At 48.1% G+C, this 16682-nt stretch overlaps 3 protein-coding genes across 4 annotated transcripts; 1 reads left to right on the top strand and 2 right to left on the bottom strand.

The window, feature by feature from the left end:
• Window positions 1-2061: 2061 nt before the first annotated feature.
• Window positions 2062-11265, bottom strand: Tbcb (tubulin folding cofactor B). The gene is made up of 6 exons (XM_026380076.2): window positions 11040-11265; window positions 10549-10692; window positions 6804-6900; window positions 5677-5868; window positions 3802-3874; window positions 2062-3628 (listed from the first exon to the last, which is right to left on the bottom strand). The coding sequence occupies exons 1-6, from the start codon at window positions 11151-11153 to the stop codon at window positions 3514-3516; spliced, it is 735 nt and encodes a 244-aa protein (XP_026235861.1). The 5' UTR covers window positions 11154-11265; the 3' UTR covers window positions 2062-3513.
• A 109-nt stretch (window positions 11266-11374) lies between these two features.
• On the top strand, window positions 11375-12999 carry Polr2i (RNA polymerase II subunit I). 2 transcript variants are annotated; one of them, XM_026380078.2, is made up of 7 exons: window positions 11375-11471; window positions 11799-11901; window positions 11978-12032; window positions 12273-12346; window positions 12435-12509; window positions 12615-12666; window positions 12895-12999. In XM_026380078.2, exons 2-7 carry the CDS (start codon window positions 11843-11845, stop codon window positions 12955-12957), a joined length of 378 nt encoding a protein of 125 aa, XP_026235863.1. In that variant the 5' UTR covers window positions 11375-11471; window positions 11799-11842; the 3' UTR covers window positions 12958-12999. The 2 variants fall into 2 exon arrangements, with proteins under 2 accessions (XP_026235863.1, XP_026235864.1); XM_026380079.2 differs by having other exon boundaries at window positions 11379-11471; window positions 11673-11901.
• Window positions 13000-13043: 44 nt separating this feature from the next.
• Ovol3 (ovo like zinc finger 3) lies at window positions 13044-14890 on the bottom strand. The gene is made up of 4 exons (XM_026380115.2): window positions 14797-14890; window positions 14657-14721; window positions 13709-13910; window positions 13044-13258 (listed from the first exon to the last, which is right to left on the bottom strand). The coding sequence occupies exons 1-4, from the start codon at window positions 14888-14890 to the stop codon at window positions 13050-13052; spliced, it is 570 nt and encodes a 189-aa protein (XP_026235900.2). The 3' UTR covers window positions 13044-13049.
• Between the last annotated feature and the right edge of the window lie 1792 nt (window positions 14891-16682).

Genomic DNA, 16682 nt, shown 5'->3' on the forward strand with positions numbered 1-16682 from the left:
TGCACGATCCCATCCACTGCCAGTTTACCATGTTGAAAACTGGAAGGTGTTAAAGCACACCTTGGAAGATTGTCTAGATCATCCACCTCAGTTTGGCAGATCTTCATGCTTGTGAACCTTACCTGGAGCTCAGAGGTATGATTTTGGGTGGTCAGTGCAGTTATGGGGAGCACATGATTCTCTTGCCCCTTATTTGTCTTGCCCACGTCCTGCACAGGCAACGGAATTGGTGTCCCTCTTGGTGCAGTGAGCTGGCTGTGAAATAAAAGCTAAGAAAGAGAAAATGGCAAAGAAACCACAGGACACAGGAAGTAACTTTAGAAAGCAGGGGTAGGACGGCTCTCCAATATTAGTGATCCAGCTTCCACACTGGACAGAGAGAGAGCTGGAGCCCGCACTTGCTTTATTTATGTGGGAGAACATCAAAGGTATTTGCCAAATAAGGTAGGAGATGGGCTGTCCAGATCCAATGCCCAATTATGGAGGAGCTAGGAGAGCTATCCTACTTCTAGAACAGGGACAGAGATCTCACACCTTGGGCAGTCTACACATGGGAAAACTGGGATCATTCTCAAGGAAGGACATAAGTCCCCCGTGGCTCGGTACCGAGTAAAGGACCACTCAAGTAGCTTCATGGATGGCTTCCCACACTTTTGGCTTCATCATCTGGAGATGTACTCTGACACCCAGTTTTTAAAAAATATTTATTTTTTAGTTGTAGTTGGACACAATATCTTTATTTTATTTATTTTTATGTGGTGCTGAGGATTGAACCCAGGCTTCGCATGTGCTAGGCGAGTGCTCCACCACTGAGCCACAACCCCAGCCCCTGATACCCAATTTTAAAGTGAGTCTCAGATCCTCAGTGCTGATTCTTATTCTGCTGGACACACTAGCTGAACTTGCTTGTGGTGCTGGTTGGGAAGCTAGGGTTACCTTCTCCAAAGCTTTGACAATTCCTTGACAGGAAAGGGTTCTAAGTCTTGGAGTCCTTTTCTAAAGTAACTTTGTTTTTTGTAGATGGATAACTTTATTGGTCTCTCTGTGTGGGTGCAAGTATAAATATGTATGTCTGTCTATCCCTTGCAAGTGTTTGATGTCAATCTCTTGAGTGTTTTCTGTGTGCATGTGTGTGGCTCCATAGTGTGTGTGGAAATTTGTATACACTGTTTTGCACGTGAACTCTGTTGTCTAGTCGTAGTCTATAGGCTGTCCTGTGTTTGAGGGAGCGTCCAGGTATTTGGGGTGTCCTCTATCTTACTGTGACAGGCATCAGAGTAACATCAGGCTTTATGTGAGATGTGAACAGCTTCTCAAGGATACCCTCAGCTTGCAGGCAGTTCAACTTTATTCTTTTTAACTGTAGTTGTCCCTGCTGCTGCTTTCCCTTTCTCCAGAAGTTATAATTAAGTAATTGCAATAAATAAGCAGCCTAATTAATAGTCATCCTATGAAGGATCCCTCCCAGAAACTAATGAAGGTTATCACTGCACCTGCAGACACATGCATAGTGCAATTCAGGCTCCCCAGAACACACTGGTTGCACATGCATGTCACATGCCTACGGCCAGGCTCTGTAATGCTATGAGGATAGGCTTCATGTCACTTCTAGTCTGTGGATTCTTTTCTTTAAAATATTAAGTGAACAGGTAAAGCCTCCACCCACAGGGACTGTGACAAGACTACTTGTTGGCCCTCATTGTCCTTTCTGTCTCCCTGCCTTTTTTTTTTTTGGACCTTGGATTTAACTCTGGCACTTGACCACTGAGCCACATCCCCAGCCCTATTTTGTATTTTTATTTAGAAACAGGGTCTCATTGAGTTGATCAGTGCTTCCCTGTGGCTTTGAACTCCTGCCTTAGCCTCTCAAGGTGCTGGGATTACAGGTATGTACCACAGCACCCTCTCCCTGCTTTTTTAAAAATATCCTTTTAGTTGAACATAGTACCTCTGTTTTATTTGTTTTTATGTGATGCTGAAGATTGAGCCTGGGGCCTCTACTGCTAGGCAAGCACTCTACCACTGAGCCACAACCCCAGCCCTCCCTGCTTCTTCTTCTTCTTTTTTTTTTTTAATATTTATTTATTTATTAGTTATTGGCGGACACAACATCTTTGTTTGTATGTGGTGCTGGAGGATCGAACCCGAGCCGCACGAAGGCCAGGCGAGCGCGCTACCGCTTGAGCCACATCCCCAGCCCCCTCCCTGCTTCTTTATACAGGAACTTTTGATAGCTGGCTAGAAACATGGCTGCCCTGAACAAAGACTACACTTCCCAGACTCCTTTGCAGTGTCACATCTAGTAATGTAGAAAAATTCTGACCAATGAACTAGGGATAATTTGTAGTTGTACATCTTCCTTAAAGGCAAAGATCTCCCCTCCCCTTCTATTCTTCCTCCTGGTTGGAGCAGATGAGGTAGGAATCATGAGTAGATGGGAGAGCAAGACACAAGGAGATGGAAACCAGCCCTGAAGTGGTGTGGGGAGATTAATATATAAACTCTTGATTTCATGAAACTTTTTTTTTCTGTGGGGGAGGGACAGGGGACTGAACCCAGGGGGCTCTATTGCTGAGCTACATCCCCACAACTTTTTTTTTTTTTTTTTTGGTACAGGGGATTGAACTCAGGGGTACTTGACCACGAAGCCACAGACTCAGCCCTATTTCGTACTTTCTTTAACGTCAGGATCTCAGTGAGTTGCTTAGTGCCTCGATTTTGCTGAGGCTGGCTTTGAACTTGCTATCCTCCTGCCTCGGCCTCCTGAGCCTCTGGGATTACAGGTGTGGGATGCACCCACCTCCCAGAACTTTTCATTTTTTATTTTGAGATAGGTTTTCACTAAGTTTCTTAGGGCCTTGCTAAATTCTGAGACTGGCTTTGAACTGCAATCTTCCTGCCATGTAGGCTGCATGAGACTTTATATGAAAAATAATTAAACTCTCATCCTGTTTAAGCTACTATTATTTGAAGACTCTGTTAAAATTGCAGAACATTATATTGAATAGCAAAGGACAAAGAGCAATCATTTCACAGGCCTTTAGCTATTACTTGAAGGATAAAGACTTGCTGGGTGCCAATGTGTGCCCAAAATCTGAAGTGACCAGGGAGGCTGAGGCAGGAGGATCACAAGTTACAAGGCTAGCCTCAGCAATTTAGCAAGGCCCTAAGCAACTTAGTGAGAACCTGTGTCTCAGATAAAAAATAAGGTCTGTGGATGTAGCTCAGTGGTAGAGCACTCCAGTAAAGAAATAAATAAAGTCTCACCCTACTCAGACTCTGCTTTGCCTAGGTCCTTATTTAATCCTTATTTACCCAGCTTCTCATGCCACTTCCACATACTTCCCAGGTTTCTGATGCATTTAATGTACAAATCTCTAAAATCAAAGGGAGGGAAAAAGGTGAATAAAATTAAAACGAGGTCAGGAGCAGAGGGCCAGGGGTACACATGTAGAGAAGGGCAATGAGTGGCTGAGACAGGAGCTGGAACAGGGAGATGCCCTTCGCTGGGTGTCACATCTCGTCCAACCCATAGTCTTCCTCTGGGAAATCCCCCACTGTCACAACCGATGGCTTGACGAAGGCTCCATACTTGGGCTGGCATTCGAAATAGCGTTTCCCATTCACACTGCAGAACATGATGGGGAAGCAGTGGTCAAAGGATCCCATGTGGCTCCCACTCAAAATGCAGTATGACATTATAACAGGCTCACTCAGCAGCATGCGTGGAATTACACATACATGTTCACATATGCATTCCCAGACACACATACACAGATGTCTCAATGGAACACTTGTTACCTGCCATCGTTTTTCCCTAATGGCTCATCATAGCGGACACCAATCCAGTAGCCAGGCTTGAAATCTGTGAGTCCTGCCCAGAAGAGAAATTCTGATGAAACCTCTGGACACATCTCACCTGGAATCTGTGCTTGCTCATCAAGGAAAGCCTGTCTTGATGAAAATCACTCCTTGCTACTTTGATTGCTTCCACCCAGGACCACCTTTATCTCCTGTCAGACCAAGATGGTAGCAGCTTTGCTGATCTCCTAGCTCCCACCCTGCCCCTATTCACTTATCCAAGAGGTTTTGGGTTTTTTTTTTTTTTTTTTTTTTTTGGTACCAGGATTGAACCCCAGGGATGCGTAACCACTGAGCCACATCCCTGGCTCCTTTTTTTAAAATTTCATTTAGACACAGGGTTTTACTAAGTTCTTAGGGCCTCACTAAGTTGCTGAGGTTGGCTTTGAACTGGTGATCCTCTTGCTTCAGCCTCCCAAGCTTCTGGAATTACAAGTGTGCACCATGGTACCAGGCACGAAGAGGTCTTTGTAAAACCTAAGGGGGCTCGGTTTGGTGGTACACATCTGTGATCTCAGTGGCTCGAGAGGCTGAGGCAGAACTTCAAGTTCAAGGGGGGCCCCAGCAAGACTTTTTCTCAAAACAAACTAAAAAGGATTGGGGATGTGGCTCAGTAGCAGAGTGCCCTTAGTTCAATCTCCATTCCCCCAGACACACAAAACTTAAGATGGGATGGCACTGCCACAGCTCTGAGAGGCCTCCGAATAAACACTGACATTTGACCTTGGGTTGCTAGGCTCCAGAACTCTTAAGAAATCAACTTCTGCTGTTTTAACCACTCTATGTGTGGTACCTGGTTAGGGAAATCCTAGCAAATTATGCACAATCAACAACAAAAAACAACACAACCCAATTAAAAATTGGGCAAAGGATCTGAGTAGACATTTCTTCAAAGAAAATACACTAATGGCCAAGAAGACATGAAATGATGCTCAACATTATTAGCTATCAAAAAGATACAAATCAAAAACATAATGTTCTACTTCACTCCCACCAGAATACCTAGAATAAAAATGACAGATAACAATTGTGTGGGTGAAGATGTGAAGAAATTGGAACCTTGCTGGTGGAAATGTAAAATGGTGCAGCTGCTTTGGGAAACAGGCTGGCAATTCCTCCAAAGGTTAAGCAAAGAATTACATGTGAGGCGAATTCTCCTCTTAGGTATAGAGAAATGAGAACATGTCCATGCAAAAGCTTACTATATGAGAATGTTCATACAGCATTATTCATAATAGCCAAAGAGTGGAAATGACCCAAATGTCCATCAACTGATGAATGAACAAATAAAACATGGTATATCTATATAATGCAAAATACTGATACGTGCACAATACGGAAGAACCTTGAAAACAATATGTGAATATAGCCAAGGACTGCATATTTAGGATTCCCTTCATAGGAAACAACCAGAATAGACAAATCTACAGAGACAGAATGTAGATTAGTGGTTGGCTAGGGCTGGGGAGGTAAGGCTTCGGAAATGGGAAAAGGCTGATAATGGTTTTAGGATATCCTGTGAGGGTAACAGAAATATTCTAAAATTGACAACTAGTGATGTGGCACAATTCTCTGAACATATTAAAAACTAGTGAACTATATACTTAATGAGCGAGTTGTACGATCCATGAATTTTATCGGCACCTCTCAATTTTCCACCATCAACGCTGGGTTGTCACTGTCAGCTGGAATTGGAATTTCCTTGAATGCCAAGGCCCTGGCATTGCCAACCTCAGGACAAAGCATAAGGTCTCAGAGACTCAACTGAATGAATGAATGGTATCTTGGGATCCAGGAATCCTGTGAACCACATACCTACATACATGACAGTGCCCCGGCGACTGGCCTGTCCAGGTGCCCGCACCTCACAGCGGCTGCCCACAGAAATGGTGCTGGCTTGGGCCTTCTCCTCTTCAAGGCGCTGGTTGGTCTCGGCTTCTTGCTGTGCTCGCTCCTCTTCATTGTATCGGCCTACCTTGCTGCGCTTCAGGAAGGAGCGAACTGTGTCTGTGGGCAGGGTGGGGGACAGGGTCAGACCTGATCTCTGGGGATGTGTCTCTGACCTCTTCAGATAACATCCAGCCACAAGGGGCTAGAATATTCCATATTCACGGAGTATTTCTTCTAGGTGTCAGAGAGCTGTCCCCAAGCTCCATAAGTCTCCCACCATAGCTTTGATTTTTTCCTGTGACTCCTGGGGTCTCCCTACAATCTAGAAACTAAAGGGATGCAATCAGCCTCAGTCCTTCAGATGACCCCATCTTTTTTTTTTTTTTTTTTTTTTTTTTTGTACTGAGGAAGTAACCCATGGACACTGCTTTACCACTGAGCCACATCCCAGGCTTTTTTATTTTTTGAGACAGGTTCTGACTAAGTTGCTGAGATTGTCCTCAAACTTGCAATCCTGACTCAGCCTCCCGGGTCACTGGGATTACAGGTGTGTGCCCTGTAACGTGACCCCATCTTCTTACATATCCCTCCAGTCTTAGATTCACCTTCAGCCAGTCGCTGCAAGCCCCCTTCCTTCCCACCACACATTCTGACCCATCAGCAGAAGCCTGAACTGACTGCCATTCTGTCCTCTCCACAGCCCACTAGATTCTGTCCTTATACCCCATCTGCCCCACCCCATGCCTCCATCTGGCCCTGAATACTCCCCACAAACCATTCTCCTGCATTCCCCAAAGGCCCCCTTCATCTTCCTAGGCCCTCATTTGCTTCCCCTCACATACTTAGGAGTCCCCATTCCTACCCCATGCCCTGTTCACCTTAATCATGTACCCACAGTCCCATGCCCTCATATGTACCCACAATGAACCTCACCCCTTCCTCCATCTTCCCAAGCCCTCTGCCTGATTTCTGACCTCCCTGTGATGGTCCTCTCAGTCCTACCTGGCTTCTTACCACACACCCTCATCCATCCCATCCCATGTGTTCTGTACCTTGCCTCTGGTCATAGGCTTCTTGAGAGAGCTCAAATTTTTCCACTTTGGACACGTCCTCATACTCTCCAAGGCGGGCACCACTGTGGTCAATGACCTGTGGTGAGGAGAGGAAGGTCAGCAGGAATCAGTCTAGCCAGGAAGGCCTGGGATGCTAGGGTACAGCTGCATGCTAGAGCACTCAACACACTCAAGCCTCTCCTGATTTGAAAAAGACACCTTCACCTTTATTCCAGCTATCTCCCCTCTCCTGAGCCCAGCAGAAGGGACAAGAGTAGATATCTACACTGGCCATCTCTCCTTTCTCCTCGCCATCCAAAACCCTGGAGGCTGGATCTGCCCCGAGATGTACCCTACACACTAGCACCTATATCACTGATAGCCCTGAAGTCAATGAATCTAACTGGCAGAGATCAGACCCGGCTCATAACCCTCTAGGCAGTACATCTATCCTCTCTGGGACTCTGGGACCCTCGCAGGATGGCCCCCATCTCCAGAACACCTCTTCTTGAGCTATTCCAAATGTTCACCCACTCATTGCTTATGGAGCTCCTCCAAAGGTACCCAGGAGGTCCTGAGCTGGGCACTGCGAACATGGTATAAAAAGAGACAACCCATGCCCGCAGGCAGTGCTTATTCTGCTGTGCTGGGGGACCCAGCCGTAAACAAACAAATAGAGACATGGACTAAACACTACTTGATGGCCAGGGCGAAAGACAAAAATACAACAAAGAAGATAAGGAGCATGGGAAGGTGGCCAGGGCAGGCTTTCAAAAGGAGGGGATGTCTGAGCCAAAGCCTGAAGGATGAGAAGGAACAGCAGGTGTGAAAACCAGAAGCAGATACATCCTTGACCTTCTGGAGGAGGAGAAGTTGTTGTGGGTCTGGTGAAGGGAGCTAGTGGGAGAATGGGAAAGATAACAGATCACTGTAGACTTTGGGTTTTACCTGCATTGTGGTGCAAAGATGGCTCTCATATGGATCAGGGGTTCATAGGCTCTCTCTGCTGCAGACTGTTGGGGTAGGGATGGGAGCAATGAGGCCAGGGGAGGGGTTGGGATGTCCAGGAGGGAGGGGTGAAGGCTGGACCAGGGTGGGTGCAATGGGAATAGGGGAAGAATTTAGATTAGGGATGATTTTGTAGGTGAAGCCAACAGGGTTTGTGACAGATTGGGAGTGGGGAAAAGAGTGGGGAAAGAGAGGGATCAAGGACAATCCTAAAGTGTTTAGTCTGAACCACTAGGCTAACACGGCAAAATAAAAATGGTCCTTACCTCCGAGTCTAGGATCGCTAAGAATTTCTATTCCCTAGGTCATGAATTTTTTTAAAGTTTGAAAAACTGTCATTTTAAGCAGTGCATGTAGCTGATATTTACCAACAGAAAAGGAATTTTAGGAAAAAACCAAAATTCCCAGAGGTTCCAACCCTGGGACACTGTCCTTGAATAGCCTGGGATGTACCACATGGGTATGAAGCCCTCGTGATTGGGGGTGCTGCTACCCATGACTGACCCCACTTGCATCCCTTGGCTGTAGCTGCCGGACCGCCCCAAGTCTCAGTTCTGTGGGCCCAGCAGAGTCCTGACTCACAACTGCTAGTCCTGCCCATCACTTCATCTGGACTCTTACAGTATCCCCCTCCTGGTGTCCCTGCTCCTCCTGTCCCCCAGTCTGTTCCTCACCTGCAGCCCAAGGGAGCTCGTGAAAACCTGAGTCAGAGCAGGGCCCTTAGGCTGACTCCTTCCCAGTTCCCACTTTCTTCACCCACAGTCCGGCACCCACAGTGCTCCCTCCCACCTCAGGGTGTTTGCATGTGCTATGTCCTCCTGCCAGAGCACCTTTTCCCCTTTTTGGTTAACTCTCCCTTTTCTGTAGGTCTCTGATCAAACAGCACTCACTCCAGGAATCCTCCCAGACCTCACTGATAGGTCACATACCCCAGTATAGGGTCTCCCAGCTCCATGATCTCCTGCAAGGCCCTCAGTTAAAACTTACCTTTCATATTTGCTCCTGTGATCATTTGGCTAACATCTACCTCACACACTAGACACAGCTAAAACAGGGACCTCCTCAGATATGACTCACAGCTATACTCCTGGCACAATATAAATGTTTAATGAACAATTATTGAATAACAAAGGACAGAAAATAAAGAACCAGTACTCTGGGCACATGAACTTCTAGAGTCATGCAGACAAAATGAAAAATTCTATCAATATTTCATGCTTAAGAAAGTATATTTCATCCTGAAGTTGAGTTTTGTCCTCTGCAAAATGAGGATAATTATACCATCTTCTCAGTCTTTTTTTTTTTCTTTTTTTTGGGGGGTGTACTGGTAAAGCACTCCTGCTTTACCAGTTCTTATTTTTTATTTTGGGGGAGGGCCTTACTAAGTTTCCAAGGGTCTTGCTAAGTTTCTGAGGTTGGCCTTGAACTTGCAATCCTCCTGCCTCAGCCTACCAAGTTTCTGGGATATAGGTATGCGTCCTGCACTTGACCTCTTGGTCTTATTTTGTAGAGTCAACTCATCATCCAACAGTGATTCACTGAGTATCCTCTGTGCCAGGCATTGTTCCAGATGCTGAGGACACAGCAGTGAAACAGAGTGATGAAAATTTCCACTCTCCTGGACACTGAAATCAGGGAGACACAAAATAAACCAGACCAATGAGAAAAATCCAGAGTATGTCAGAGAGTGATAAGAGCTATGAGCAAAAATTTAAAATATACTCAGATGCAATGACAATATATCTGTAATCCAAGCAAACTTGGGAGGCTGAGGGAGGAGGATTCCAAGTTCAAAGCCAGACAGTAAGCCCCTGTGTTAAAATAAAAAAAAATTAAAAAATCTAAAAAACAGAACAAAAAGGGGGTAGGGATGAAATTATAATTTTATATTTAGGCACATGAAGGTGTCACTTGAAATGTGACTTTTTTTTTTTTTTTTGGTACTGGGGATTGAACCCAGGGGCACTTTACCACTGAGCTAACCCCCAGCCCCTTTTTATTTTTTAATTTTGAGACAGGGCCTCACTAAGTTGCTTAGGGGCCTCACTAAATTGCTGAGGCTGTCTTCAAATTTGTGATCCTCCTGCTTCAGCAACCATGCCACTTTGCCCAGCAAAAGATGACATTTTAAGTAAGCATAAGAAGAAAGGGGGAGGCCATGTGGACATATAGAGAATTATTCATGAAGAAAATATAATAAATATAATACAGCACATGCAAAGGCCCTAAAGTTGAGTTTACCTGGGATGTCTAAGGAACAATGTGCCAGGTAAAGACTGAGGTGGGAGAGGGGAATGCTAAGCAGAGAAAGAACAATGTAGGCACAAAGAGGTCCTCTGCATTCTAGCTTCTCTCAACCTGTCTAGCCTCATTGCTCACAGAGGCTCACCTCCTGCTCTAGAACTCTGTACACTTTTTTCCATCTACTTGGGCATGCCCCTTCTACCTCTTTGCTCATCCTTTAGGTCTCAGCTCAAATGTCCCTTCTTCCAGAAAGCTCTTTCTGAAACCTCCAGGTGGAGTCAAGTAACACTTCTGGGTTCCCCCAGTTCCCTAAGCTTTTACTATCCTAGCACAGACTACTCTGGGTTGTCACTATCTATTGGTGTCTATCTGTGCTGGACTGGGGATGCCATGAGGGCAGGGCTTATATGGGTTATTACACAGGGCAAGCACAGCAAATATTTGTTGAGTAAATGAATGAATGAGGTATGAGATCCCAGCTGGGTGGCCTCACATGGATGCGGCAGCCGTCATCTACAGGATAGGAGCCCAGCAATGCATCCTCCTGATCCAACTTGCTGTAGAATTTGTCATCAACTCCATACAGCTCCAGTTCCATGCAGGAAGCAGGGCTGCCCACCACCAGCTCCAGTTTACACTGCGGGGATGAGGAGAAAGGGTGTCAGTGACCCCATCATCTGCCCTGAGGCTCCGCCTATTATTAGCAACCATCACCCTATCCCTGCTTCTCTAAAAGACCATCCAGGGCCTAGGAGGTTCTGAGGGGCCTTCCCGGCCCCACCTCTTCTACTCTAGCTCCTGCCTTCTGGAGCACCGGGTTTTTCTCTGGACTCGCCCCTACTCTCTGCAATCTCAGATTCTCTCTGGCCCCATCTGCGTAGGCCAGGTCTCCAGGCCCCGCCCCCTACATTCAGGCCCCTCCCCACCTTCGGGAAACCCCGCATTTTTTGCCCCACCCCTCTAGACCCCGCCCCCCAGTCACACCTTAAACTCAGCGATGGTGAGACTCCGACTGTACCGCTTCTCAGAGCGGAAACTGTTGAGGGAGCTGCTAATGAAAATGGTCACTGTGGGCGCCGATATTCCCGCCACCTCCATTTCGCCGCGCCTTGCAGTGGCCTGCAGCCCGATACAGCCGTCTCACACCGGCTCCGCCGCCGCTGCTTCTGGGATACCAGCCCCGCCCCCACTCCTGGACCAGACCAATCCGCGCGCTCTCACTTTTAGGATCCACCAATCGCCGCCGTCCCTTCTCCACTGCCGGGAAAAGGACTCGCCCTCTTCTTAGACCCAGCCAATCCCGAGAGGCCTTTTATAGTTCACAATTCTTCCAATAGCCACACCGGAAACGGCCGGGTCGGGCCGAAGCTGAAGCTGGGAGGAAGAACTGGCAGGAGTTATCCGGGTCCGCGAAGGGTAAGCGTGGCGCGTGTGCACTGGCGTGGATCCAAACAGAGAGTAATGGCTTCTTCTATTTATGTCCAGCACCTAGGGGGTCACTTTGTGCATCATATTCCCGGATTTTGCACTATATCCATCCCATTCTGTAAAAAGGGGAGGCGAAGTCCCGAAATTGGAAGCAATTACCATAGAATATTTTTAAAAAATTAAATCAAGGGAAGCAGTCAGCCAAACCTAAGCGTGGAGAGAGCCGAGCACAGGGCTACCGTCAGCTTATACACGTGTGCGGCTCCGGCCCTCTTTGGCGCCGCTGCTTGGCCTGACCCTTCCCGCGACCTGTAGCGCTGCGGAGCAAGTGCGGAAGGCTTGACAGGCAGTTCGTCGCTATGGAACCAGACGGGACCTACGAACCGGGCTTCGTGGGCATTCGATTCTGCCAGGAATGGTGAGAAGGGAAGCAGGTGCGGAAGGGGAGCAAGGACTTGCTCAAGGGCTGACCTCTGACTTCCTCCTCCCTACAGTAACAACATGTTGTACCCCAAGGAAGACAAGGAGAACCGCATTCTGCTTTATGCGGTGAGTGCGAGCTCGCAGGCCTCCCCGTGGCCTCCAGCCGCCCCACTGGATCCCCTCGTGGCAGCGTGCTACTCTGTATGACACACACTTCCTATTCGCTCCCGAATGTATTGGCCTCACCTCCTGTCACTTTCTTGTCCATCCGGCCCCGTAGTCATCCCCTCCGGGAATCTCCCTGCCCTCCCATTCCTATTGGTGACCCTTAGTCTCTGGTGACCCGCCACACTCGCCCTTTCACAGTGCCGGAATTGTGATTATCAGCAGGAAGCCGATAACAGCTGTATCTACGTCAACAAAATCACGCACGAAGTGGAGTGAGTGTCGTGATCAGGGATTGGGGGCAAGGGTGTTGTCTTGGGAGTCCGGGACTGAGCTTATTTATTCACCTCCCCATTCCTGCAGCGAACTGACCCAGATCATTGCTGATGTGTCCCAGGACCCCACGTTACCACGGACCGAGGACCATCCATGCCAGAAGTGAGTCCGCAGCTAGCAAAGGGGCGGGAGCATGGCTTGTCCTACTGGGTGGGGGAGAGAGGTGGGAAAGGTGCATTAAACTGGGTGACTGGGCCTTTCCTTCAGGTGCGGCCACAAGGAGGCGGTGTTCTTCCAGTCACATAGTGCCCGGGCTGAAGTGAGTTGGGGGGGGGGAGTTTCCTGGGAACCTGGGGCCTGGTCTTTCCCTGTGGGTGGAGATATAAATATTGGGGTGATCCTGCCCTTCCCTGAATCCTGGATTGGATCATTAACATTGGGAAAGTTTCCTTGGCTGTTCTTTTGGGATGAGGCCCTGCTGGGTGGAGGGTCCTATGCTGTGCTCTGGAGGCTCCAGACCCTTCTAACCAATTACCCTTTCTACCAGGATGCCATGCGCCTGTATTATGTATGTACTGCCCCACACTGTGGCCACCGCTGGACAGAGTGACCCCTCTCTCTTTCTCCTAATAAATGCCAGGTTCTATTTGTTTGTTTGTTTCCTGTGTTTATTTGCTTCATGGGTAGGATGCTGGTACAGTCTCAGGTGGCCCCATGCAGGGTGCGGTGCTGTGCATAGGCATCGGGCCGTGAACTGGTGAAGCCACAGTCCTCACACACGTGCAGCTTCTCCCTGCGCTCACGGTAAGCATAGCTGGCCGGCTGCCCGTGCACTTTGGCAAGGTGTGCTTCCAGAGAGCATCGCTGGGTAAATGCTTTACCACAAGCTCCACAACGGAATGGCCGGATTCCTGTGAAGAAGGGGTGCAGAGTTGGGCAGGGAAATGGCCTTCTGACTAAAGGTTTGCCACCTTCCTCTCCAAAATTGAGCATTTCCTGCCCCTTTCCCAAATTCATCAAACTTCTATTTATGACCCATTTGCTACCTACCACCCAGTACAAACATGGGCCAAACCCCTGTGACCACTGTCCCTCACTAGAAAATTCCTTCCCCTGGGGAAGATGGTGGGAGATGTTCCTTTGCACCCTTCGATTTGGGACCTGAGTTCTGTAGCCAGCATCCATCTTGTCTCCACTACCTTATACCACTTGCTGGGGTCTGAGGTGCATCAAGTCTCAGGCCTCTGTGTCCCTGCCCTATGTGCATAGATACTAGGAATTCCACATCCAGGGCATCTGCCTTCATTCCATCACCATCCCACCTGGCCCAGAAGCCCCTCACAGTCCTTGCCACTACTCACCAGTGTGAGTCCTCATGTGGCGCTTGAGATCGAAGGCATCGTGAAAGCCTTTGCCACAGCAGCGGCACACATGACGGCGAGCTGGACTATGGCACTTGAGGTGTCGTGTCAGCATGCGCTGCAGTGGGAAGGCCTTAGGGCAGAGAGGGCAGCCAAGTGTTCCAGGGCTCCTGGGAGCAGAGGCCAGGGTTCCCTGCATGGGCTGCCAAGGGGATGCAGAAGTTAGCCCCTCCATCTGGACCCTGCCTATACTTGGCATAAAAATACAAAGTACTCAGAATGCAGGATGAGGAAGGCTGGAGTCTGATCAGTGCAAAAACATGCCACCTTCTTCCCAGGGCCTTTCCTAACCAAACCCCATCATGCTTGCCTTGCTTGACATTTCTCCATAGCAAGTATCATCCTCCAACATACTAACACATATTTTTCTAGTTTTATTGTTTGTCCTCAGCACCAATCAGAAATAAAAATTGATTACAGTGTGGATTTTTGTCTTACTACTGTTAAGTGCTTAGCACCTGGCTCAGAATAAATAGTGAACTAACCTTGATCACATTTGCATTTTGGCTAGTGCTTTCCTTCTTCCCTTGCATGCACAGCTGAAATACCCCTTCTGAGAGGGCCCAGTAACCCTTAGCCCCATCCTGCTCTTATCACCTTGTCCCATGTTCTGGCATAAAAGTTAATCACCATCCACTCGTTTGCTGGGATCCTTCTCTGCCCCACTGGACGTAGAGATCTCTGGAGCACATCTGCGGCTGTGTACCGGAGGAATATGGGGCTTCATTGAGACCTAACTGAACTCATTCTAGGACAGGAATGGCATTCCCAGCAGGGAAAACAGGTCTTGAGGCTGAAGGGCATGTGTAAACAGGCCCAGGAGTAAGGGGCTGTCAGCTTTCGGAAGGGGCAAAACAGCTGGGGCCTGAGGGTCAGCTGCAGACTCACCGCTGCCCAGGAGTCCCCAAGGCTGGAAGACTGATGTGCCGGTGGCCCGGCCAGGCTGCTGCAGTCTGAAGAGAGAAAGCCGGTGGTGATGCCTTGCCTCTTCCCCTGCCCCTCGTCCCCAGGCTCAGTGAGGGGCCCACCTGGAATATAGGCATCTCCTCTGAGCTGGTCAGGCAGGTGGCCCCAGTTAGGTGGTTGTGGACGCCGACTCCTGACCAGGAAGACACGAGGCATCACCTCAGGAATGGAGAGGCGGTTGCTCACAAGCAGAGTTTCCTCCTCCACCTGCTGTCAGACCTCAGCCCAGGACCACTATCCCAGGTGGGAAGGGAGGGATGTGGGGGAGGAACCTCTTTTTTATGCAAATTTTGAGACAAGTCCAGGGAGCAGACTTTGCTGGCTCTAGTAATCTCGACCCTAGGCCTGTCATTCATCCCCCTTCTTTTAGACCAGGTTCCTGAGGGTACTCTGCAGCCTCTGGGGACAGACAAAACTCCCAGAGGATCAAGCAAGGGGAAAAGAGCCTAGGCATCCCTGGGGGATGGTGAGAGGAGAGAAACATGGCTCCAGGACAGGCAGGAAGAAGACCTGAGCATTGTTTGTCAGGCAAATCACCCCCGACATCCAACAGCGTGCTTGGTTATTCAAATCACAGCAGCTGTCTGAGGAAGCAGGGGAAGGGGTGGCTGTGATTGTCCTGCTCTGGAGGGTGTAGGGAAGACAGCAGAGTCAATAAGTAAGGACAAAATAAAGGTCTAGGCTGTGCATCCTCAGGCAGGAAGGAGGCTCTACCTCTCTGATCTTCAGAGACCCAAAGCTGATATAGTCAGAAGCTCTATACAGGTGTATCAGGCATTAAAACACCTTTTTTTTTTTTTTAAATAAATAATTTCCTGTGACTTCCCTTTCCCGCTGTCTGGAAACTAAAGGGGGTCACCTGATATAGCCAGGGGCTCCCTGTACCTTACCAGAAGTTCAGGCTCTGTTCTACATTAGTTCTTATCTAACTTCTGAACTGGGATTGAGGATTTTGAACACTCCTCATGAAATTATTTTCTCTCATTTATTTACCAACAATTTTCTAAGTTCTAACTAGAGACAGAACCTAGCTCAGCACTGAAAATGAACATATAAGTCCAAGGAAGATAAAGCATTGACAGCTCAGGATGCTCAAGGCTGTGAAGGGGACCCAGATGTGTGGCTCACACCTGTAATCCCAGCTACTCAGGAGGCTGAGGCAGGAGGATTGGTAAGTTCTAGGTCTGTCTGGGCAATTTAACCAGACTGTCTCAAATGAAAAAGGCTGGGGTGGAGCTCAGTATTATCAATATTATTATTATTTTATATATTTTAGCATTTCTAGCAGGTCCTGGGTTCAACAAATAAATAAAAATAAATGTAAAATAAGTAAATAAACTGAAGAGAGTGAACAGGCAGAACCATCCAAGCTGTGACAGAAAAATCCTGGAGGACTTTGGGGTTCCCAGAAGAGACTCCTGATCAAGTGTAGGGATTCAGGTATGGCTTCCTGGATGTGATCCCTGAAAGTAGATGTTTCTGGTGAAAGGGAGAGGGCGTTTGAGGCAGAGGGAGCCTTCTACCAAGACTTGGCAGTGTGAGAAGGAATATCTGAAGGATATGGAGAATAAGTCCAAGGACATCTCTCCTATCTGCAGCTGTCTTCCCTACTGGCTTGGTCTGGGGTAAAATTGAAGCTTTTGTCATTTAAAATCCCAGGCCTCAGCCGGAAGGAAGGGACACAAAAGGACTGAACAGGCATCTGACCCTTCATCCTATGGGTCAGCTGATCCCCAATACAATAAGCCCCAGGAAATTCCCTATTCACACTCCTGTCCTACCCTAATGGATCAGCTGACCCTAATATTGTGAACCCCAGGAACTACCCTCCTGTCCCACCCTAAATGAAGCCCATAAAACCCAGACCCGTGTTTTACCTGCTGCCATTTTCTATCCCCACATGGAAAGTTTGACCCATTGACTCTGCTGCTGAATAAAGGGCTTCCCG

The sequence above is a fragment of the Urocitellus parryii genome, chromosome 15 (assembly GCF_045843805.1).
Source record: "Urocitellus parryii isolate mUroPar1 chromosome 15, mUroPar1.hap1, whole genome shotgun sequence".
Classification (NCBI taxonomy): domain Eukaryota; kingdom Metazoa; phylum Chordata; class Mammalia; order Rodentia; family Sciuridae; genus Urocitellus; species Urocitellus parryii.